This window comes from Oryx dammah, unplaced genomic scaffold, assembly GCF_014754425.2.
Source record: "Oryx dammah isolate SB20612 unplaced genomic scaffold, SCBI_Odam_1.1 HiC_scaffold_2, whole genome shotgun sequence".
NCBI classification, from domain to species: Eukaryota; Metazoa; Chordata; class Mammalia; order Artiodactyla; family Bovidae; genus Oryx; species Oryx dammah.
In genome coordinates, this window is record NW_024070186.1 from 24,441,396 (window position 1) to 24,465,658 (window position 24,263).

The 24,263-nt window shown below is 33.4% G+C and overlaps 1 protein-coding gene across 2 annotated transcripts in view; it reads right to left on the reverse strand.

Moving 5' to 3' along the window:
* Positions 1-24,263, reverse strand: part of STAG1 (stromal antigen 1) — a 460,953-nt gene that overhangs the window by 39,545 nt on the left and 397,145 nt on the right. For both annotated transcript variants that reach the window (XM_040233144.1, XM_040233153.1), the window contains 6 exons: positions 18,591-18,683; positions 18,399-18,488; positions 18,041-18,244; positions 16,984-17,054; positions 15,474-15,561; positions 2,367-2,447 (listed from right to left, as the gene is read on the reverse strand). In XM_040233144.1, the coding sequence (XP_040089078.1) occupies positions 2,367-2,447; positions 15,474-15,561; positions 16,984-17,054; positions 18,041-18,244; positions 18,399-18,488; positions 18,591-18,683 (627 nt within the window). The remainder of the gene's footprint in view (positions 1-2,366; positions 2,448-15,473; positions 15,562-16,983; positions 17,055-18,040; positions 18,245-18,398; positions 18,489-18,590; positions 18,684-24,263) is intronic.

A 24,263-nucleotide genomic window follows, 5' to 3' on the forward strand; every position in this document is an offset into this window, starting at 1 on the left:
ACATTTTCAAAGATATCCTATATCATATAGAGGATTAGAAAGTTTGATAATTCCTGATCTTGTGATTATTATAAATAAGAATCATGAAAATAATTACTTTAAAAGAAAAAATGTTAGCAATGGAAGGTTAATTTTTCAAATTTGTGTGTATCCTAAAGATTCATGTTTTATAAGGTTATCATTTTCAGCAAATCATTTTTAAACTATAGACACAAGCAATACATGATTACTAAATATACTTTGGTTTACAAAAATTACCAACAACCTCAAAGTGAGAAGAAACACCCTGAGCTACAGCTAAGTAAGGAGAATTTCACATGTGATATAAATGCACACAAAACCAAAATGGAAATCAATGAAAACTGAAGCATCTAAAAAGTGCTATGGCACACTTTCTGGAATAAAGAAAACCAATGTTGGCTACAAAATCTGCATTGCCATTGTGGCAGAGACAAAAACAAAATCAGTAGAATGACTAAAGACAAAAAGGAAGCTATTTTCATTAGGAGAATATATCAGATGAAAGTTAAACAGAAAGGCAAAGAATCTCAAAATAGCTCTGTTGCAACAGGATTAAAAACAACAAAATATTCTGGACTTCCCTGGTGGTCCAGTTGTTAAAATTCTGTGCTTCCAATGCAGGGGCGCATGGGTTCAATCTCTGGTTGGGGTTAAAAAACAAAATATTCAAAGAAGGAGGTCCAAGAATAGACTTACTCTAATTATGGAATTTAATTGTAAAGGGACAAAATTTAAATTCAATGAAGGAAATAACCACTAATTATGCTAAAGTTTTAGGCTAGCGTATATTTCAAATTTACTAAAATACAGTTATCAACATTCAGTTAAAATACAAATAACTCAATCAAAATGATCTCAGTGGAAAAACAATATAAAAGTCAAATAAACTAAGTGAAAAATTCAAATAAACTAATTATGCATAACATATAAACTCTTGCTTTCAAATTTTAACTTACATATATACACTCTCCTTTAATCCTTTCATATAAAATAATATTTCAAAAAACATGAAAATATTATATAGTTTTAAAGTGGTTTTTGTTTCCAATAAAAGAAGATTAATCTTGATTTTTGCTTTTCAAGACTAAAACTTTTAATAAAATAGAAGAAAAACAAAAAGCCAACAAATGTATCAACCTCCTTCTAACTGAAAATGAACAAAACTCCCAATTACTTCCAAAGGCACAGAAATCCTCCAATCATTCAATGGAAAAGACGAAAAGAAAAAAAATTCTTTCTCCGAGAAAAGAATACTCTGTATCAAGCAGTTGGTTCTATATGGAAATGTATTATTAACATTGTTACTGGTTGAATAGCTTCTGTTTTGTTAAGCTGAGGATATATAAACATCATAGTCTCTTTATTTGGTTCTTCATCAAGTGTTTGCTCTTTCAGCATATGTTCAAGCTCCTTTGATTTCATAACACAATTGAAATATATTTGTTTTGTATTTATGTCAGATAATTTCAATGTATAAAATATTTTTTAGTCTGAATCTCTTCATGGTTTCTAGTCTTCTTTTTAGTAAAGTTGGTTTTTTTAATATGAGTTCATTTTTCTTAAAACTATGGAAAACTCTCTGAGGCAACTTCCTTCAGAAAGGATTTATATTTGATTCTCTTAGGTGCTTGGGGATACTACCATTATAGAACATAATCCAAATCTTATTTATTCCCTCATGAATGGAACTGGTATGAGTTTATTTCTAATTTACCCTTATGCTGGGAGTAGCTCTTTTTGGGATCCCAACTTTATCAAGGGACATGCTACTCATTAGACATTCCTCTTCAGGAGGGCTTTGGGACTTGTCTAGATTAGCAAATATCCTCAAGATTAAGTAGGTGTTAGTACTCTGCTTGACTTTCTTGGATCTGAGTTTCACTTAACTTCTGGTTTGTATTTTGTTTTGCATGGTCATGGGTAAGTTAAAAATTCCAAAAAAATTTTTTAATCCAATGATTTAAAATGTTCAGAAACAAAAGTTTGTTTAGTTTGGGCCCCAAGGTGCCATAATGCCAGAACTGAAACCTACACACTATTGTCTTTCAATATTCTCTTTTTTACAGCATTATCACCTATCAAAGCTCTTGTGGTTTCAAGTACAGTTATTTCTTAAAAGAATTTAAACTTCATGTATACATACAACTCTGTGGCTATTGCTTGAAAAACTGTTTATCTTTCAAAGATGTAAAAAAAAAAAATATATATATATATTTAGGATAAAACAAGAATTGCTAACAATTATATATTTTATTAAAATTATAGTAATAAAAATTATATAATGAGTTAAGCAAGATTATTGTGCTTTAGTAATAATCCTTCTGCCTACGGAAACTCTTACTTACTTTGGAAGGAGAACCATCAGTAATTTTCACCAACTGCCAAAGAATCGAGTAATGGGAACACTGCAGTGCCTGTACGACTATCTGTATCAAATAAAAAATTCAAACAAATGAGACATAATTTACGTTTGTACATTAAGAGAACAATACTTATCATAGTTATCTTACAATAAAGTTTCAAGTCCAAATAGTTGTAGAATTAATAAGAATGTACAAAATAATATTTAGTTAAAAAAGACAAACCAATCAATCTAGAGAATACTGATATAATGTATCTCAATAAATATGGACCCAAATACACTCTGCTTTAAACAAAAATGCATTGTCATGAATACTTTACTCAGTCAAATTTTTAAGAAGGGACTGAAGAAACTGTTTTATCCACATGTTACACTTAAATGATTACTTAATTTGTTTAGAGTTTTTCATATGAAATATAACACTCACACAGAAACGTGCATAAACATATATAAAACTTAATGACTGAAGTATATGAAGAAAATACTGTCACAGATTAGTGTTTGTTTGTAGATAAATGTGGATATTCTTTGATACAACACCAAATACTTCAATTTGCACTTGAGAAAGCAAATGACATCTTTCTCTTTTATGAAAATAGTTTGACCTTATGAGTCTGCCTTGGAAATCTCCCAGGCTCCCTGGACCACATTTTGAGAATCTCTGCTCTGAGAACAAGATTGCTGGGTATGTGTGTATTTAACTTTACAGGAGATAGTACCAAATTTTTGTCCAAAGTGGCTATATCTAATATTCTTTGACAGTTCTTGTGGCTCCACGTTTTTAACTACATTTGATGTCATCACATGTTTTACATCTGGTGACTTTATGCATGAGTAGTATCTTAATGTGGTATTAATTTATATTTTTCTAATTATCGATGGAGATGAGCACCTTTTCATTTTTTATTAGGACTGAACCCTCATTCTGTAAAATATTATCCATATATTTCAGCAAGGCAAACAGTAGAGTTTAGGAAAATAAAAATTAAGAACATTAATAAAAAAGAAAATTTCATTTTAGATAGGGCTTTTATTAACATTTTTGTTTGAATACATGATACATCTCTACTGCAATAAAGCATATCAGATATGATACTCCATTATTATAGTGTATTATTTTCCCCTCTAGATAGACTAAAAATCTTAAGAATGAGTATCTGTATAAGAGAAATCAAAAGAGAAATCAGTAAGTGGACTGCTTCAGGAAGTAGAAATTTGATTGTTTTACTTTAAAAATTTCAGGTTTCAGATCCAGTGCATCTTCTCAGCTCTGAAAATAACTCATTAGAATTAGAAGGATGAGTGGTGCTGCTTTTCATACAATACTAATGAAATGTCAAGGTTTTATTAAACATGATAATTAAATGTCTGATTTATGTCAGAATGCCAGAAACAAGACTTACTGAAACACCATCAACTTATGAACATTAATGCTAAAGAAATCCTCTTACTACACTTAGAAGATACTCAATATGGTGCACTTCTGGTCCTGAGACACCTTCTGATAACTTCTACTTTATAAAAAAAGTATTGAAGTGGTTTGTGTGATTTAAAACTTTTTCTTGAATTTGAAACTATCTGTATTGTTAGATTACTAGAAAAGTGATATACAAAAAGCATTAATCAATGGGAAATTAAGATACGGAAAAAAGTATTGTTGAAGATCTGCTTAATTTTGGTTATATCTATCCTAATCATTACAAATAGCATTTCTTTTCATTCTACATTTCTATGACCTATATATTAGGAATTACTCAAAATGTATTTCAAAGTTGTACACAAGTTTCTTAGATTTAGAAGAGAGAAACAGGTCACTTCAATACCTATACAGCATCCCCATTTTAATTTTCAATACAATGGTATTCATCATATATTTACTTCAAAAGGGCTCCACAGTATTATTTTAAAATAAAAAGCTCACTCTCATTGATTGGGAAACATTTTACTTTCACAGTTATAATTATGTAACAATATAGTTGATCACACTTCAAAAGAAAATTCAGAACTCTTTCTTCCAGGCTTTACATCAGTCATATTGATTTTTATCTCCCGTACTAGCAATGTTATCCTAAGTCTGAAAGTCATTTTTATTTAGCAACTTCACCATTTTGTAGTACAGGTAAAACAAGAAAGACAAGCAATTAAAAACTGAAAGAGCTGAAAGATAATTCTAACCTAGGAGCAGGATAGTCCTTCTGCCTTTTCTTGACTAACACTGCTCTGACTCTGGAAAGGATCTTTTAATAATACCAAATAGATGGGGAAACAGTAGAAACAATGGCTGACTTTATATTTGGGGGCTCCAAAATCACTGCAGATGGTGACTGCAGCCATGAAATTAAAAAACAGTTACTCCTTGGAAGGAAGGTTATGACCAACCTAGACAGCATATTCAAAAGCAGAGACCTTTGCCAACAAAGGTCCATTTAGTCAAGGCTATGGTTTTTCCAGTAGTCATGTATGGATGTGAGAGCTGGACTATAAAGAAGGCTGAGTGCTGAAAAATTGATGCTTTTGAACTGTAGTGTTGGAGAAGACTCTTGAGAGTTCCTTGGGCTGCAAGGAGATCCAACCATCCTAAAGGAAATCAGTCTTGAGTGTTCACTGGAAGGAGTGATGCTGAAACTCTTAATACTTTGGCCACCTGATGCGAAGAGCTGACTCATTTGAAATGACACTGATGCTGGGAAATATTGAAGGCAGGAGGAGAAGGGAATGACAGAGGATGAGTGATTGGATGGCATCACCGACTCAGTGGACATGAGTTTGGGTAAACCCGGGAGTTGGGGATGGAGGGTGGCCTGGAGTGCTGTGGTCCATGGGGTCACAGAGTCAGACACGACTGAGCGACTGAACTGAACTGAAGTGAGTAATACCAAGTATTAGTTTCCTGACTAAGAATTTCTTCCAACCTTACTCTTCTGACCTCATTTTTGCACAAGGTAATGCATGTTCCCAGAAGGTCACAGTAATGTATACTGCATATTTCTGGGCAAAAATTAGTTAAGAAGCAGGACTGCTTTCTTCATCCTTTCCTCCTCTATCTGCCAGCAGGATACCAACAATCAAGGAGACCACGGGTCTCTGAATGACTTGGCTGTGCAGTGACACCTACTTCCTGCAATTGTGCTTTATGGTTATGTAAGTGAGAAATTACTTTCTATTGTTTTAAGCCACTGACATACTAAGATTACTCTATTATAGCAGCTAGTAATACCCTAACCAACATAAAAATTATTTTTTATTAGCCCTTTAAAAAAATAATTACTTTATTTAAAGGAGCTAGCTCTATCTTTGATTAGCAGACTGAATCAATAAGAATCATTCAACCTATAACTAATGATATATCTTGGAGATGAAGGTGAACTGTATTTATTACATGTAAGTTAAGACCAAGCGATATAAAATCTTAGAAAGTTTAAAGTTTTGAAAAACTGAATTTGCCTGGAAAATAAAATCTGACAAACTAATAATAGGAAAAATGATTATGATACTAAGAATGGGAAAAATGTTTATGTAATATATATGCATGTGTAGATATATATCATCTACATATACGGGACATGTTTAAAATTCTGAAAACCTGGGAGCACAGTTCTTGAGGTGCTAGCCTGCTATGTTCCTCATTTGCCTGGCAAAGTAATAAAATTCTGAAAATCCACATAATGACTGGAATAAATTAAGACTCTTACTTTTTTTCTGTTTGTAAGACACTTTAAGGGGAAGGATGATCAAATTTTTTTAGTGGACAAGTGCATGACAAAAGAATGAACTGAACTTAATACTAGTCTGCTTTATTATCCAAAACTGGTCTTTTTTATTTATCATATTTAGACTTGGTTAACATGAATAAAAAGAGCCTTTAAGGTAAAAATTAATAACCAACATGGTTTCATCAAAATGGATATAAGGCTGGCAAATAAGTACATGTAAACATGTTTAACATCATCAGCATTAAAACATACATTAAAAAACACAGTGAAACACCAATACATATCTACTCAGATGGCTAGAGTAAAAATTGCTGACGATATGAAGTGCTGATGAGAATTCAAAACAACTGGAACTTTCATACATTGCTGGTAGAAATGCAGAATGGTACAGTTACTCTGGAAAATGGTTTGGCAGTTTCTAATAAAGTTAAACATATACTTACCATAAGACCCTGCAATTATACTCCTAGGAATTTACTTTAGAGAAATGAAAATTTATGTTCAAACAAAAGACTACATAAATATTTACAGTGCTTTTTATTGTGATAGCCAAAAGTTGAAAACAACCCAAATATTTTCAACTGAATAACTAAAAACAGTGATGCATAGGTTGGTGCAAAAGTAACTGCAGTTTTGCACTGCTGAACTTTGCCATTTGATACTGGAATACATTCTTAAATAAATGTGGTTATGTTGTATACCATTTTAATGCACATTTTTTGCTTTATGTTTTTTCACTAAAGACTTATTACTTGCTGTTTATTTTAGACTAGGGAAATTATGTTACCCAAAAAGCAAATTTGATTTTTTTATTCGAGTTCAAAATGTGTTGTAAAGCAGCAAAGACAACTTGCAACGCCAACAACGCACGTGGCCCAGGAACTGCTAACGGACATACAGCATGTGGCAGTTCAAGAAGTTTCGCAAAGCAGAAAAGACTCTTGAGTAGTGGCTGGCCGTCAGGAGTTGACAATGACCAGTTCAGAGGATCACTGAAGCTGATCCTCTTACAACTGCATGAGAAGTTGCCCAAGTACTCAACATCAACCATTCTATGGTTGTTTGGCATCTGAAGCAAACTGGAAAGGTTAAAAAGCTCCATAAATGGGTGCCTTATAAGCTGACTATAAATTTAAAAAATCGTTGTTTTGAAGTGTTGTCTTCTCTCATTTTATGTAACAACAATAAACCCTTTCTCTATTGGATTGTGATGTGTTACGAAAAGTGGATTTTATACGACAACTGGCAACAGCCGGCTCAGTGGTTGGACCAAGAAGCAGCCCTTCAGAGTGAAACTTGCACCAAAAAGGGGTCATGATCACTCTTTGGTAGTCTGCTAGTAGTCTGATCCACAACAGTTTTCTGAATCCCAGCGATATAATTTACATCTGAGAAACATGCTCAGCAATGCACCAAAAACTGCAAGAATTGCAACTGGCACTGGTCAACAGAATGGGCCCAATTCTTTTCCATGACAATATCCGACCATGTCACACAATTAATGCTTCAAAAGTTGAACTAATTGGGCTACGCCGTTTCTCCTCATTTTCCATATGCACCTGACCTCTAGCTAACCGACTACCACTTCTTCAAGCATCTCTATAACTTTTTGCAAGGAAAATGCTTCCACACCAGCAGGAGGCAGAAAATGCTTTCCAATTATTCTTGAAACCCTGAAGCATGGATTTTTTATGCTACAGGAATAAACAAATTTATTTCTCATTGGCAAAAATGTGTTGATTGTAGTGGTCTCTATTTTGAATAATAAAGACTTGTTTGAGTCTAGCTATAATGATTTAAAATTTATGGCTTGAAACCACAATTACTTTTTCACCAACATAATTATCTACACAAAGGACTAACAATGAGCAGTAAAAACAAACCAACTACTGACTCACAAAATAACCTGATTTAATCTCAAAGGCATGCTCAAGGTTTATACTATAAAATTTGATTCATTTGGAAATCTCAGAAAGACAAAACTATAGTGATGCAAAACAGATGAGTGATTTCCAGTAGTTTTACGTAGGTGATGCAAGCATATGACTGTGACGGGATAATATGAAGTTTTGGGGATGATGAAACTGTTCTGCATCCTGACTGTGGTGCTAACCACATAAATCTATACATATGTTAAAATTCTTCACATAGGAAGGAAGACAAGTCAGTTTTACCGTATAACAATGAGCAAGAATCAATGTAGCAAAGAGTAGAGTTTACAGTAATATTTTTGAGTAAATGCAAGAAAAGCACAAACATGGAAGCAAATCATAGTGTTATAAAGTGACAAAAATTATTTAATAAAAAGGAGAGATTCCTAAATCCTACATGTGTTTTGAGAATGAGAGATCATCTACTGTTGTATTACCAATATGCATATTACATAAATTTTTTTTTAATTGTAAGCTTGAAAACTCAAGCAAAATATTCAAACAATAAAAGGGCTCAATAGTAAAGAATCTGCCTGCCAATGCAGGAGACATGAGTTTGATCCCTGTTTTGGGAAGATTCCACATACGGAGGAGTAACTAAGCCCTTGCACATAACTATTGAGCCAGAGCTCCAGAGCCCAGGAACCATAGCTACTGAAGGCTGCACGTTCTAGGTCTATGGTCTATTTTAAGTTAAGTAAATAAACTGAGATTCTTTTTTTTTGGCGGGGGGGAGCATATGGGTATCCAGCCATTTCAGCATCACTTTTGAAAAGATCATCTTTTCTCCAAAGAACTGCTTTGACACCTTTTAAAAAAAATCAATTGACCATATACGTGTGGGTCTATCTCTGAATTCTCTATACTGTTCCTTTGATTTATTTATGTCTATGGGGTCACACAGAGTTGGACATGGCTGAAGCGACTTAGCAGCAGCAGCATCCTCTCATCAATGTCACACTAAAACTTTTTATAGTCTTGAAATCAAGTAGAGTGAATCCTCTTCATTCATTTTTAAAACATTCTTTTGGGTTATTTTATTTCCTTTCCATATAAATTTTAGTATCAAGTTGTCACTTTCTACAAAAAAATTTTGCTGTGATTTTAATTGGAATTGTGCTAAAGCTAAGATCAGTTTGGGGAGAACTGATATTTAAACAACACAGAGCTTTGTAATTCACAAACTCAATATATCTTCATTAACTAAAATCTTCTGTCATTAGTGTTTTATAGTTTTCAGTATACATACACAGCACATATCTTGTTGGATTTATACCTAAGTATTTTGTGTCTTTTGGTGCTATTGTAAATGGCAAATATTTCTAAAGTTTCATTTGCCAGTGTTTATTACTAAACAACTGCCTTTTATATATTGTAGTTTGTATCAATTCCATACCCTTATCTTACCCCTCCTCCATACCTTACCCTACTGGTCTTAAACACCTGGTTTTTAAACTTAAATAGTAAGTATAATGGTAAAATTTACAATAATTTGTTTTTATTTTTATTGAGATATAGTTGATTTACAGAGTTGTGTTAGTTTCAAGTATATAGCAAAGTGATTCAGTAATACATACGTGTGTGTGTGTGCGTGTGTGTGTGTACACAGATTTTTCAGATTCTTTTCCATATAGGTTATTATGAAATACTGAGTATAGTTCCCTGTGCTTTACAGAAGGTCCTTGTTGGTTATCTGTTTTACACATAGTACTGTGTATATGTTAATCCCAAACTCCTAAATTACCTACCCCCTTAAAATTAAGTTTTTTGACCACTACAAATCTCTAGTTTCCCACTGAGAAAGCCACTGTTAAAGTCATTGTTAATTTCTTATGTATCATTCCAGAAATAGTCTGTCAATCAAAAGGTACATGTATATATAAATCTCATCATCCTTTTAAATTTACATTATTCTGTTCCTTGCCTTTTTCATAAAATTTCTTCTCACAGAGAATATTATAGAACAAATAATATCAACTCTACTCTTTTAATTATGACTACACAGTTTTACACAGAATCAAAACTGTCCTTCCATAGATAACCAGTTTTCTGTTTCTGGACATTTAAAATTATCTTAAGTTTTAAATTTTTATAAGTAATTTGCAACGAATATCTTTTTACCTATGTCCAAGTACATACCTGTAGTCTAAATTCCTCAAACTACTAACGCTCAATGAAAGGTATGTCCACTTTGAATTTTGATAGAGACTAACAAATAACCTTCCAAAAGGATGACACTAATTTTTTCTCAGAATGGTACTTGAAAGTATGTCAGTATTACAAACAACAACAACAACAACATCAAAAAACTCCATAACGTTTTCTAACACATACATATAGTTGAAAATTACTGGAATAGAACCTAGACTGGACAGCAGATGAAACTCAGGTTACCAAGACAAAATAGGCAGCTACTACTATGATCTGCAAGAGAAGATATGAAGGATGAAACTAAGGAAATGGCAGTAGGACTAGAAGAATGATGACAGGAAGAGATATTAAGGAGGTAGAATTTTTTAAAAGATCAAAAGTCTCTTGAGGTTAAACACTGCTTCCAAGATACCCTTATACCTCCAGAACCTGACACTCAAACACATTTTTGGTCAATAAGGACCAGAGAATTAAGTAGATGTGTGTGGAAGGGTCGTGAAGATGTTCCAAAAAGTTCTGATATGGCATGCCCAAAGAATAGTAAGAAGCTGGTAAGTGAAAATATTTCTATGCCCAGTCAATGAGATAAGTATGTAGTCTTTCAAGGAAACATGACTACATCGATATACTTCTACAGAAAACAAGGTCCCATTATTTATATAATAAGCCTTATTATAATCATAAGCAATAACTTGACTAAAATTAAACTTAACCCCATATACTATGTTATGTCTAAAGAAATATGTTGAGGGCTTCCTTGGTGGCTCAGTGGTAAAGAATCCACCTACCAATACAGGAGACAAGTTTGATCCCTGTTTCAGAAAGATCCCACACGTCCAAGAGCAACTAAGCCCATGCACATAACCATTGAGTCTGTGCTCTAGAGTCCATAAACCGCAACTACCGAAACCTTCAGAAACTCATAGAGCCTGTGCTCTGCAAGAAGAGAATCCACCACAATGAAAAGCCCATGCACTGCAACTAGAGAGCAGCTCCCTCCCACTCACTGCAACTACAGAAGCCTGTGCATCAATGAAGATTCAGCATAGCCAAAAAAAAAAAAAAAGTAAGGTGTTGATTTTCAGTTCACAATGATAAAGTATCAGCATCTAATCTCTCCCCATTATTCTCACTAGAACAATAGAAAAGAAGTTCAGAAAAAATATAAAAATGCAAAATAATAAGAGTTTGACATGGGACAAACATTAGAAGGCATGGGATACTATAAAGAGTAGTAGCAAACTAGCAGTAGAAAATTTGAAAATACAATGAAAAGAATTTAAAAGCTTGGTTTAAGAAGGTATGAAGCAGTTATGAGGCTTTGGGGAAGTTAAAGTCTATTTGCTTCAGTTTAATAATCAATAAAATGAGAATAACGATGTATATTCCATAGGGTTGTCAGGAGGCTTCAATAAATGTATGCATATAAAGACTTAAAATAGTACATGGTACATAATAAACACAAAACTAAAATTTTCTATTACTGATGGCTTGACAGGTCCAAAGTTACTGACATGATTAACTTCCCTTTTTATGTGTTTAATCACACTATTATTAAATAGCAAATATTTACCAAAATAATTTATGAATTTTTCTTTATTGGCTTTCAATTTTTAGAATATGGAAAGATAATTCTTGAAAGTATGTATTAAAAGCAGAATTTTAATATTTAATTTTTCTTAGATGTTGCCTAAGAGGAATTTTAGATGACTTACAGATATACTAACAAGAAATACAAAACAGGATAAGAAGAATTTAAATATTGAAATTTTTTTGCCTTCATTGTTTTACTAAAAAAAAAAAGTATGAATACTACAATAAATTCTGAAACACACGTTCTATATAAGCTAATGACTACTGTGTCAAAGAGTTGCAGTAAGAGTCATGTTTTCCATAGGTTAAGAATTCATTAGCATAGGGCAGGGCCTAAACAGACCTTGGAACATATTGTGAGCCAGAAAGTATGGTAATGCTCAAAAAGATATTTAAAGCACACAGGAGCAGGCTGAAAAGAAATTCTGTCTGGCTAAATATGACAATTTGAGCACCAAAATAAATAACCATAGTACTGTTTAAACCAGATGAACAGAACAGGAATAAAACAGGAAACCATAGTCCATTATGCTACTAAATTTTTAAAAATAAGTTTAAAATTTAAAAAGGTAAATTAATGAACAAATACATAAGTAAATAACTATTGGGAGTAAGGAAAAGCTCTTTCTTACAGCGGAGGGCCAACAAATAAATATAAAATAAAAGACAGAAAATCACCACTTAAGTTACCATTTTGTGACTATCACAGTAATAAATGAGTCAGGCAAAATCATAAATGAATACTCAAATTATTAGGTCAAAGTTTGATAGGAAACAGTCTTAAGCAATCTTCCCATAGATTACTTATACATTAAAAAAGAACATGGCAACTCTACAGGAGTTACTCGGCAGACCTCACTTACTAAAGTGATCAAAATTAATTACCAATACTGAACAAACTGCCATCATGCGCTTCCTGATGTGATTCACTGAAAACAGAGTACCATTTATGTAGCATTCCTGCCAAGAATGCATAATCTAAATCTAAACATGCAGATCAGACAAAACTAAATGGAGAACATTCTATAAAATAACTGGTCTGTACTCTTCAAAATGTCATAAAAGACAAGCCTGAATGACCATTCAGATTTAAGGGAGATCGAAAAAAAAAACCCCAAAGATATTACAAAAATGTAATGCATTATTATGACTTGGATCCAGGGCTGGAGAAAAATTCTAGAGTATTGCTAATATTTATTTTTACACATGCATATTATTATATGGGGAGAAGAGAGAAAGAGGGAGAGAGCAAATGCAAACGTGAGTGTGCAACTACGGGAAATAGACAGCTGATGAACTGAAGGAAACAAGTTAATTTTTCTAACTTTTTTTATAATTCAACTTTAAAAACGTATTTTATGAACAGCTAGATTTTTTAAAATCTGGTTTTACATATTCTACTGTAATAGTTAAAATAGCACTGAAATAAGATCATGGAACGAGGAAGGAAAAAAAGAATTCAGTTAATCCCAAAGAGTGGGACTGTAAAACTTCTCATTGAAATGGTTACCACAGAAAATGAACAGTCAACCATAAAAGGACAATACAGTTCCACAAAACAGTTGGTAAATAAATTTTAATCTATCTTCAAAATGTTAAGCATAACTGAGGTTTAATAATAGTACACACTGTGGTGGTTTTTTGATATAATATTTTGGATTCTAAATGAAAGGAACAGAACTGGAATCTAAAAAGGCAAGCTTGTATGGCAATGGCTACACACTCCAGTATTCCTGCCTGGAGAATTTCATGGACAGAATGGACAGAATTTCATGGACAGAAGAGCCTGGCGAGCTACAGTTACGGGGTCACAAACAGTTGGACACAACTGAGCGACTAACGCTTCTACTATTTTTTTTTTCATGGTCCTATGAAGAAATGACTGAATTCACGTTTTGGATTTTCAATACTGGGTATCTAAAGAGATGTTTTTAAGAGCTGTTAAATGCTAAATAATTTCTAATTGCTTAAATGAATAAGAGTACAATCTAGTAATGATGTACTCAGAATGCATACACGTAATTAAAGTTTAAAGAATGTGTCTAAGAAGTTAACAAAGCTAAAGCAAATATCACATAAATATGTTCTTTTACTCAAAGAAATTATACTAACATGGGGTAAATAATGCATATGTAGTACAAATAAATAACAGAAAATCAGCATAATCACCAAAAAATATTGAGACTATAACAAGTCACATCTAAAACAAAAAATGATACTGACTATAAAGCAATTATCATTCAATTATAAATAAATAAAATTTTAAAAGATCACTGAGAAATGATGGTATTGAGAATTAAAAATAAATTTAGATATAGTTATAATCTCCAGATAAAACAGCAAAGTGCTATTCTTATTCTCTTCTTGAGGAAAATAAGTAGACCAAAAAAATATTATCTTAACTCTATCATTTCAACTCTGAAGCACAGCTTAGAGTATCAGTGAATTGCATTCAGGCTACTGAAAAGTTTGAGATAAAAAGAGGACGAAAGTTGGAAGAGTCAACAATAAATGAAGAACAAACAAGGGGTCAAATATTCAACATTTTTGCACAAACTGTAATAAAACATCTAATACAATCAGGGACATTTATTATTAAGAGTCCCTACAAAGTAGAGATCAAAAACATGAATTAAGGCAACTTAAGATTTTATCAGAGCAATAATAAAGCATGGTTTCTGCAATTAAGTTTTAACGTGAATTAATAATTTTGTTACATCTATTGACATTCTTATTGCTTTAGAATAATGAAGTGTCATCTAAGCATTCCATATTACCAAGACAGGAAGGGATGAGCTCATCCCTAAACACCATCTGTACCTAACCACAGGGATAGCATTAATATTTTGGTCTATATGAATGAGTGTCTGCAATGCACAAAATAACTCTTACTTCTTAACAACAGATTGTTACTGTTAATCAGCAATAATTATCATTGCTAATTAATAACTCACAACTTAATTCTCATACAGAAGTATTACATTCTTAATTCTCTGTACGATAACTGACAGAATCTCTTTCAGACTAGAGAAACTTTTTCACTCCAACTTACATATGAATACAAAAAAGTGTAAAATCTGCTAAAAGCCTCTAAGCTTATTTAACTATGATTCTTCCACAAAAACTAAGCCATATCTAAGGCTTACTCTTATCAATACCTAAAACAGTGCCTGAAACACACATGATCAGAAATTTTCATTATATTAAATTGATCAGGTTTTGAAATTGCTTCTAGATTAATGGTATTTTCCCTAAAAGAGTGATAATACTTACTTCAAAATTAAATATTCATATTAAACTTCTGCTAGATTATAGCAAACTTTTTCTATTTTTTTCTGTTCAAATCTGAAGGTAAAATATACCTATCTGTAACACTCAATCACTATGGTGATAATTCTCAGAGGAGGTGGCTGCATTTAAGAATTGTCAACTATGTTTCCATGAAAGGCTTCTGATAATCCTCCATGATCTGAGAAAAGCTTAGCTTTCTAAAATAACACAGAAGGACTTTGCTGGCGGTCCAGTGGGTAAGACTTTGTGCTCCCAATGCAGGAGGGCTGTGTTCGATCCCTGGTTGGGAAACTAAATCCCATATGCATCCTGCAATGGAGTTGCAAGCTACAACTAAGACCCAACACAGCCAAAATGAATAAGTAAATAAATAAATAAAATGACATGGAAGGAATAACGATAAACTCCTACCTGCTCTGGCATAGCTCCATGCTCAATTCCAGTCTTCAATAATCTGTAGCAATTACCAAATAGATCCCATTTTGTGAGATCATGAGCGCTAAAATAAACAAAGATGCATTAACTTTATTCTAGAGTGGAGAAAAGTTTAAATTTGTTGAGCTCAGTTTCAATGGGGGAAAAAATAACATAATTTCATTTTCCAGTAGAAGTGTAAAAGTTCCATAAGGAAATGTTCAAGTCTCCAAACTTAGAAGGAAAAAAGAGAAAGAGGGGGAGAGACAAAGAGAGAGAGAGAAAAGGAAAAAAGAGGGAAGAGGGGAATGAGAGGAAGAGAAGAGGACAGAGGTGGGTAGAGAAAGACAGTAGAAGTTGATATTAGGAATTCATTAAGAGAAATCAATAATAATAAAACTTCATATGTTTAAGTGAAAGTTACCATTTTTCTAGTATATTTTAAAGCATATTTAAACAAATTCATTTACAATTTCAAAGTATAAATACATGTGTATTTTTGAAAGAGATCTGTAATCATCACAAGATGGAGATAACAAAAGACACAAAAGACAAAGTCAGGGTAAGGGAAATATAGCACAGTTCAAAAACTTTAGTGCAACTGTCTGTATGGGCTGAGGACTTCTGAATGAGGTAAGACTGCCACTGTAAATTCTCATGAGCTCTGCTACTAAAAACAGTATGATTACTGGCTGTCAACTTTTATTTTCAAGTATCAAAATATTTTCTTGAAAAGGAGTTTTGACACTGGTTGTCAGCTTTTATTTTCAGATGTCAAAATATTTTTTTCAGATATGAGTCTGTTTCTCCATGGAATTCCAAAAATGTACTTGTGTATATAGTAAGGACAGATTTTAGACTGCTTTTGAAATGACTCTGAAGTATTCATTAAAGTAAGAGCTATACCTAAATATTCTTTTTCACAACAAAGTTCTTTATTTCCCCCTCTTTATGGAGAAGATAAGAATGTTTCATTACAAGGGCTATGTAAAGTAGAATTTGAAAATGATACCTATTTCAGTGATCTGAGCCTTTTTTCCTTACTCAAATCCAACTGTTCTGTCTACACAGTAAGAACACAATAATAAACAGACAAACAAGAACAATTCAGGGAAAAAAGCATACGGAAATAACCTTTATGGCTTTTGTCAAAATTGTGATTCTTATTTAGCAAGCTTTCTAAGATCTATGAACTGAAAATTATACCTACAAAACTCTATGTTACAGAATAAGCCCATCTAATTTGTTAATAAAACTAATTATCTTCAAGTTTTTACAGTGTAGAGTGTACATTCACTATGCTGAAAGATAAATCTTACTCCATAAGTCATCAAATAATAACAAAAAAACAATTTATCTTGAGAAAATCTGAGTAATAAAAAATATACATCTCAATATTTCTCTAAAATTTCTCATTGTTACACAGATGTTAAACATTACAATCAGTTTGTTTTATGTTAACTAATATAAGATATTCACTAAATCTACTTTAAATAAAATGACATACTTGTGAAAAGAGGTTAACCGCTTTAATGTAGAAAGAACATTGTAAATATCATCATCGTCAGCTTCTTCTCCCTATAAACAGAAAGCAGATAGCACCTCACTACCATAAATTTACTCATCCTCAAATTCACACGAAAGTGTATTAATACATGCCATATAAAGAAAAATTCTTTTAAATTATACAAAAAGTACATATTCACTGTTGGTAAATGAGAAAGTACAAATAAGCAAAATACCAGAAAATAAACAACACCTGTAAGTCCAAAACCGAGAGATGACCACTTTTGCATTTTAAACAATGTCATAAACATGACTTTGTACCCTTTTCTGGATAAATTTTTTGCAACTGCTGAGTGGAAGGATATATACTTTAAAGATTTTAATGGTTATTTCAAACATTTTACTGACTGTCACTTACATGTGTAACTGCAAAATCACAATGAAAAATTTAAAATAGTTGGGAAAAATAAGTTAAAATTAAAAATAGGGGAAAATTGATTATAGGGATTAAAAAGAAATCCTATGAGCCTGGGTGTCAGGACATACAAAGCTGTGGGAATTCCAAATTGCCTTATATAGATTGAAGGAAGACGGCAAGACTCAGGAATCACAGAAATAATTATAAAAGTAACCAGTTGGAGGTGCTTGCTGCTTTCCTAGGCACACCACTGGTGAGCAGCCATTCTTTATTAGCACACTTTATTTTCATGTTCTATTCACTAGTACATGACAATAGTTCAGTAATATTAAAATGCAAATCAGATTCCAGGAATAGAAAATGAAAAACGTAAGTTAAAAAAATCTGACCTTAAAAAGATTTTCCTTAAAAGAAAAAAAACAAAAAAATCTGCCCGTTATGAAACAGGTTTTTTAAAATAAAAATAAAGTATAACTAAGGCTGATCTTTATAAAATGAACTGCAATAATGCTGCCAAGCTGTGAAAACGTTAGAGAATTCTACTAAATTTCATTTTCAAATGGAAAAATTTACAAACTCAGCTACCTTGAATAATTATTAGCCAGAATTATTATATGTATACATTAACTTTAAAACGAACCTCTTGCAATAGATCTTCCACAGAATGATTGAATCGATCTACAAACTCATCAATCAGTTGGCTTCGAGCTATGTCAACTCTGTTCTGGATGGTATACTCTTCACTGCATAAGATGCTATAGGTTTTACTGCAGGCTTCCAGAACATCTGATTCTACATGTTTCTCCACAACAAATTTAATCTGTTTTAATAAAGCGTCTAGATGCTGCAGAGGAAAAAAAACTATGATATTTAGATTAATAACAAAAAACAAAACTAAGCATCTGTCACATAATAAGCCTACATATTACATGAAAATAAAATAATCCAGTCAATAAAACAGACTATAATAGCAGAATTTCAATTTTACAGTTTCTTACCTTTTCCATTCTACCTGTGCTATAAATTTCTAGATCAAAATACTGTGGGATTTGTAGCAAGTTTGCTACCTTCTCTGCATCTGCAGAATACTAGAAGAAGAAGCAAAGAAAAAGATGTAACTACTTTAATAGTATAGTGTAGTAAGCAAATTTGGTGGCATATGATCACAAAACTGAAAATGGAAACTGTACCTTTGACAGCAACATCGGCAGTGTGATAATAAAATGCTCAGTCAATTTGTTTCTATCATCAATCTGAGTTTTCCTTTCTTTGGCAGTTAGCACCTAGAAATAAATTTAAATGTGTAAAGAATAAGTGTCATGTACTAATTTATAAATCTAGAATGTTACAAAAATGATGAAGCACTAGCAGATAATATAACAGAATTTGCAGAAAACCTTAACAAATGACTAAAATAAATGTATCTAGTTTTACTCAAATTACTAAAAAACATGTACTCTTCTTTTATTAAATAGCTACTTACTTTAGATGAATTACTACTTGTTTAGATTAAATTTAAAAAAAAATTTCTAAAAAGCCAGTTACAATATTTGAGACAGAGGGGTATAGCCTGTGGTCACTGAGCAGACTAGAGCCCTTCACCTTAACCTGTACTCAACTAGTTAAACCATAGGTGGTTCCAAAAATAAAACATTAAAATGAAGGCTCAGTGAGGATAATTATTTTCCCAAAGTATTCTGCAGTTTGAAGGAATTTGCCACCATAATTTTGAATGATTTTACAGGACAGAAACATTCCAATATAAACTGCTACTTTATAAATGTAAACCTCAATGTCTGATAACATATGAAAGAACAGGACATCCTATTTAATTGTTTTTTTCAGGGGCTTTATTGCTTTTCAATAAGATCATGGCATCCAGTCCCATCACTTCAATTAGATGGGGAGACAATGTAATAGTGACAGACTTTATTTTCTCGGGCTCCAAAATCACTGCAGATGGCAACTGCAGCCATGAAATTAAAAGACGCTTGCTCCTTGGAAGAAAAGCTATCACAAACCTAAACAGTGTATTAAAAAGCAGAGACATTTCTTTGCCAGCAAAGGTCCATACAGTCAAAGGTATGGTTTATCCAGTAGTCATGTATGGATGTGAGAGTTAGACCAAAAAGAACTGATGCTTTTGTACTGTGGTGCTGGAGAATTCTTGAGAGTCCCTTGCACAGACAGCAAGGAGATCAAACCAGTCAATCTTAAAGGAAATCAACCCTGTATATTCAATGGAAGACTGATGCCACCAAAGCTGAAGCTCTAATACTTTGGCCGCCTGATGTGAAGAGCAGACTTATTAGAAAAGACTAGTCCTGGGAAAGACTGAAGGCAGGAGGAGAAGGGGACAATAGAGGATGAGGTGGTTCGATGGCATCACCGACTCGATGGACATGAGTTTGAGCAAGCTCCAGGAGATGGTGTAGGACAGGGAACCCTGGTGTGCTACAGTCCATGGGGTCACAAAGAGTTGGACATGACTGAGCAACTGAACAACAACTGTTCTTCAACCTCTTAAAACATAAAATAAACATTTTGGAATGATCTACCACCAAGTGTCAAGCTTGGTTTTGCACAAAATAATTAAAGGGGCTACATATAAAATGAAATGTATGTGCATATAGAAATGTATTTAAAATATTTAGAAGTCTTCAAATTCATTAGACAATGTATGAAAGGTCTAAGAATACTGATTTTAGGGTAATAGCTGCTGCTCCTAAGTCACTTCAGTCGTATCCGACTCTGTGTGACCCCATAGACAGCAGCCCACCAGGCTTCCCCGTCCCGGGGATTTTACCTATCGTCAATTAAATGGTCATTGTGTCAGGCACTCTATGTACATGAATTTATTTAATCCTCATGGAATCTTCGATGGGAGAGCAAAAATGGCATACCTAAGAAGGGGAATTTGAAAATATCCAATAAAACTGTACACACTTTTTTCCTTTGCCCCAGCTATCTTACTTTAACAATCTACCCCACCAACACACTTGATACAAATATGAAATGATACAGGATTATTCACCTCACATTATTTCTAGCAAAAGACTGGCAACAACCAAAAAGACTCTCAATAGTGTATCTGCAAAACGAATCCTATTCAGACATAAGAAAATACAAAAAATCTGCAAGTAAAGTTATGTAGTAATACCCAGGATATACTGTTAAATGAAAATATAAGGTACAGAACACCATATATAATATGCTATCTTTTGTAGGAGATAGGAGATTGAAAGGGAAGAGGATGGAGAATAAAAATACATGCACCTGTATTTGTACATGCATTTATCTTTATTTGCAAAATGAAACACTGAAGGAGAGATTAAAAAACAAATAAAACTGGATATAGGTAGAAAAGGGGTATAGAGGGAAGGATTTAAGAAACACTTCTCTAAACATTCTGATTTTTTAACTAAGTAAATTTTTTAATGTATTTCTAAAAAATAAAGATGTGAAATAAAATTAAAGAGATAAAAACTCTGTTATGCTAAATTTAAGTCAGAAATATTAATATGAATGCATGATTTAAGCACAATACATATAAATATATGTATTTCTTAGCTCTGTATACTAATGGTGCCTAGCAGAAATGATAACCAATTGACAATGAGTATTCTTAGTGAATCACAACAAACTGTGGAAAATTCTTCAAGAGATGGGAATACCAGACCATCTGACCTGCCTCCTGAGAAATCTGTATGCAGGTCAAGAACCAACAGTTTGAACTGGACATGGAACAAGAGACTGGTTCCTATGAGGGAAAGGAATACATCAAGGCTGTATTATTCTCATCCTGCTTATTTAATTTATATGCCGAGTATATCATGAGAAATGCTGGACTGGATGAAGCACAAGCTGGAATCAACATTGCCAGGAGAAATATCAATAACCTCAGATATGCAGATGACACCACCCTTATGGCAGAAAGCAAAGAACTAAAGAGCCTCTTGATTATAAAGTGAAAGAGGAGAGTGAAAAAGCTGGCTTAAAACTCAACATTCAGAAAACTAAGATCATGGCATCCGGTCCCATCACTTCATGGCAAATAGATGGGGAAACAGTAGAAACAGTGTCAGACTTTACTTTTCTGGGCTCCAAAATCACTGCAGATGGTGACTGCAGCCATGAAATTAAAAGACACTTACTCCTTGGAAGAAAAGTTATGACCAACCTAGACAGCATATTAAAAAAGCAGAGACATTACTTTGCCAACAAAGGTCTATCTAGTCAAAGTTATGGTTTTTCCAGTAGTCATGTACGGATGTGAGAGTTGGACCATAAAGAAAGCTGAGTGCCGAAGAATTGATGCTTTTGAACTGTGGTGTTGGAGAAGACTCTTGAGAGTCCCTTGGACTGTAGGGAGTCTAACCAGTCCATCCTAAAGGAAATCAACCCTGAATATTCATTGGAAGGACTGATGTTGAAGCTGAAACTCCAATACTTTGGCCACATGATGCAAAGAGCTGACTCATTTGAAAAGACCCTGATGCTGGGAAAGACTGAAGGTGGGATGAGAAGGGGACAAGAGATGATGAGATGGCTGGATGGCATCACCGACTCAATGGACATGAATTTGAGTAAACTCTGAGAGTTGGTGATGGACAGGGAGATCTGGCGTGCTGCAGTCCAAGGGGTTGCAAGTATCGGACCTGACTGAGCGACTGAACTGAACTGATCCTTAGTGACAAGATTTTTACTTTTACATATCACTCTTTATCAAAAGGAACTAGTGCTCATGGGCGAGTCCTGTTCTAGGGTAATGTAGCCTACAGTGTGGCTCCCAAAAGACCATTGTCTCCTAGTATTCATGCCCTTAATAAAATCTCTTCCAAAAATGAATAAGGCGGACACATGTAACCTAAAGAATACTGTGGGAATTATGCTATATGACTTTTGAGGTCATAAAAGACATAGAAGTGTCCACTTTATTCTCTCTTGGACCATTCATTCTGGGGGAGGCTTGCAGCCTTGAAACAGTACTACCAAGAGGTCAACATGGTAAGGATCTAAGGCTTTCTACCAACAATAAACACTAACTTACCAATCAAGTGACTGAACCATTATGGAAGTAGCAAACTTACTATCAAGACTTCAGAGGTTAAGGCCCTGTCTGTATCTTAACTGTAACCCTATGAGAGAATCTAAAGTAAAAAACAGCTAAGTCATTCACAAATTTCTGACCTACAGAAACTATATGAAACAATGAATTCCTTTAAGCCTTGAAGTTTGGAGTTCAGTTGTCCCCCTTAACTGTGTGGGATACATTTCAAGATGCCCAGTGGATGTCTGAAATTGCTAATTGCCCTGAACCCTTGATATAGTATGTTTTTTACCACCATGAACATGCCTATGATAGAGTTAAATCGATAAATTAGGCATAGTGAGCGATTAACAACAGTAACTAACAGAACAATTATAATAATATACTGCAATAAAACGTGAATGTGGTCTCTCTCTTTCAAAATATTTTATATAAATTTAATGCCTTTTCCATCTTAACTAAAAATTCATCAAGTGGCCATCACTTTTACAGTTTGATGACAGTAAACAAACAGGAATTTCCTTTTCCTTCCTCATAATGTCACAGACAGAAATTTATTCTTAATGAACATCTTTGCAAACTCAGTACATATATTTTTTCTCTTCCTGTTAAGTCTAGAACTTTCATCTTTTCACTTATAGGAAGCAGTTATGGCTTTTCTTTGACATATCCAAAATGCCAGCATCACTACTCTGTACATTCAGGTCAATATTAAGTACGATAAGGGATACTTGAACACAAACACAGCAACACTATTATAGCAGATTTGATAACCTACAAGAGTTACGAAGTGTCTAACTGGTGGAGTACATTGGACAATGGTATGATTCACGTTCCGGGTAGGATGGAGAGAGACAAAGCTGGTTGTGTGAGAATTTTTACCATGCTTCTCAGCATAGCATGCAACTTCAAACTTATCAAATTTTCCATTTAATATTCTGGACCATAGTTGACTGGTAATTAAAACTTGGGAAGAGAAATGATAGATAAGGGACAACTAATGCAATTTTTTTTAATGTAGCAATAGATTACTAATATAAGCAGTAAAGGTAGAAAGTGAGCCTGGAACATTTTGCTCTAAAAGAAAGCACTCAAAAAGTGTAGTATGTCAAAATGACAAGAAATTAGCCCAAAGGGGCTGTGAGTCAAAATTACATTGTCATTGCTTCATCAATTTCTCTAAGTCTTTTTTTTCCCCATTTGTAGCATTTTAAGGGAAATTGTTGGTATATCATTTCACCCCTAATATTTAAGTATGTATTTAACAGATGAAGATGCAAGAACAGACTTTACATCTCCAATATTAAACAATAATCGCTTATTATCATTACATACCCAGTCACTACTTTTCTCAGTTTTTACTTTTTGGAACCTTTCTTGTATTCATGAGAGTGTGCTAGGTCGCTTCAGTTTTGTCTGACTCTTTGCAACCCTATAGACTGTAGCCCTCCAAATTTCTTTGTCCATGGGATTTTCCAAGCAAGATTCTGGAGCAGGTTGCCATGACCTCCTCCAGGGGACCTTCTTGACCCAAGGTTCAGACCTGTGTCTCTTAAGTCTCCTGCACTGGTGTGCGGGTTCTTTACCACTAGCGCCACTTGCGAAGCCCTATGTTCATATTTAATGAAATTATTAATATGGTTAAATTTATATCAGCCACTGGGCTATTTGTTATCTATGTATCTTTTTTTCCTTCCCTCTTTTCATTCTTTGTTGTCTTCTTTGCAATTAAACATTCTTCAGCATGCAATTGGAACTTCTCTGTTGATTTTGTTCTTTTTTAGGTATGAGAGGTTGCTCTAGGGGTTACAAT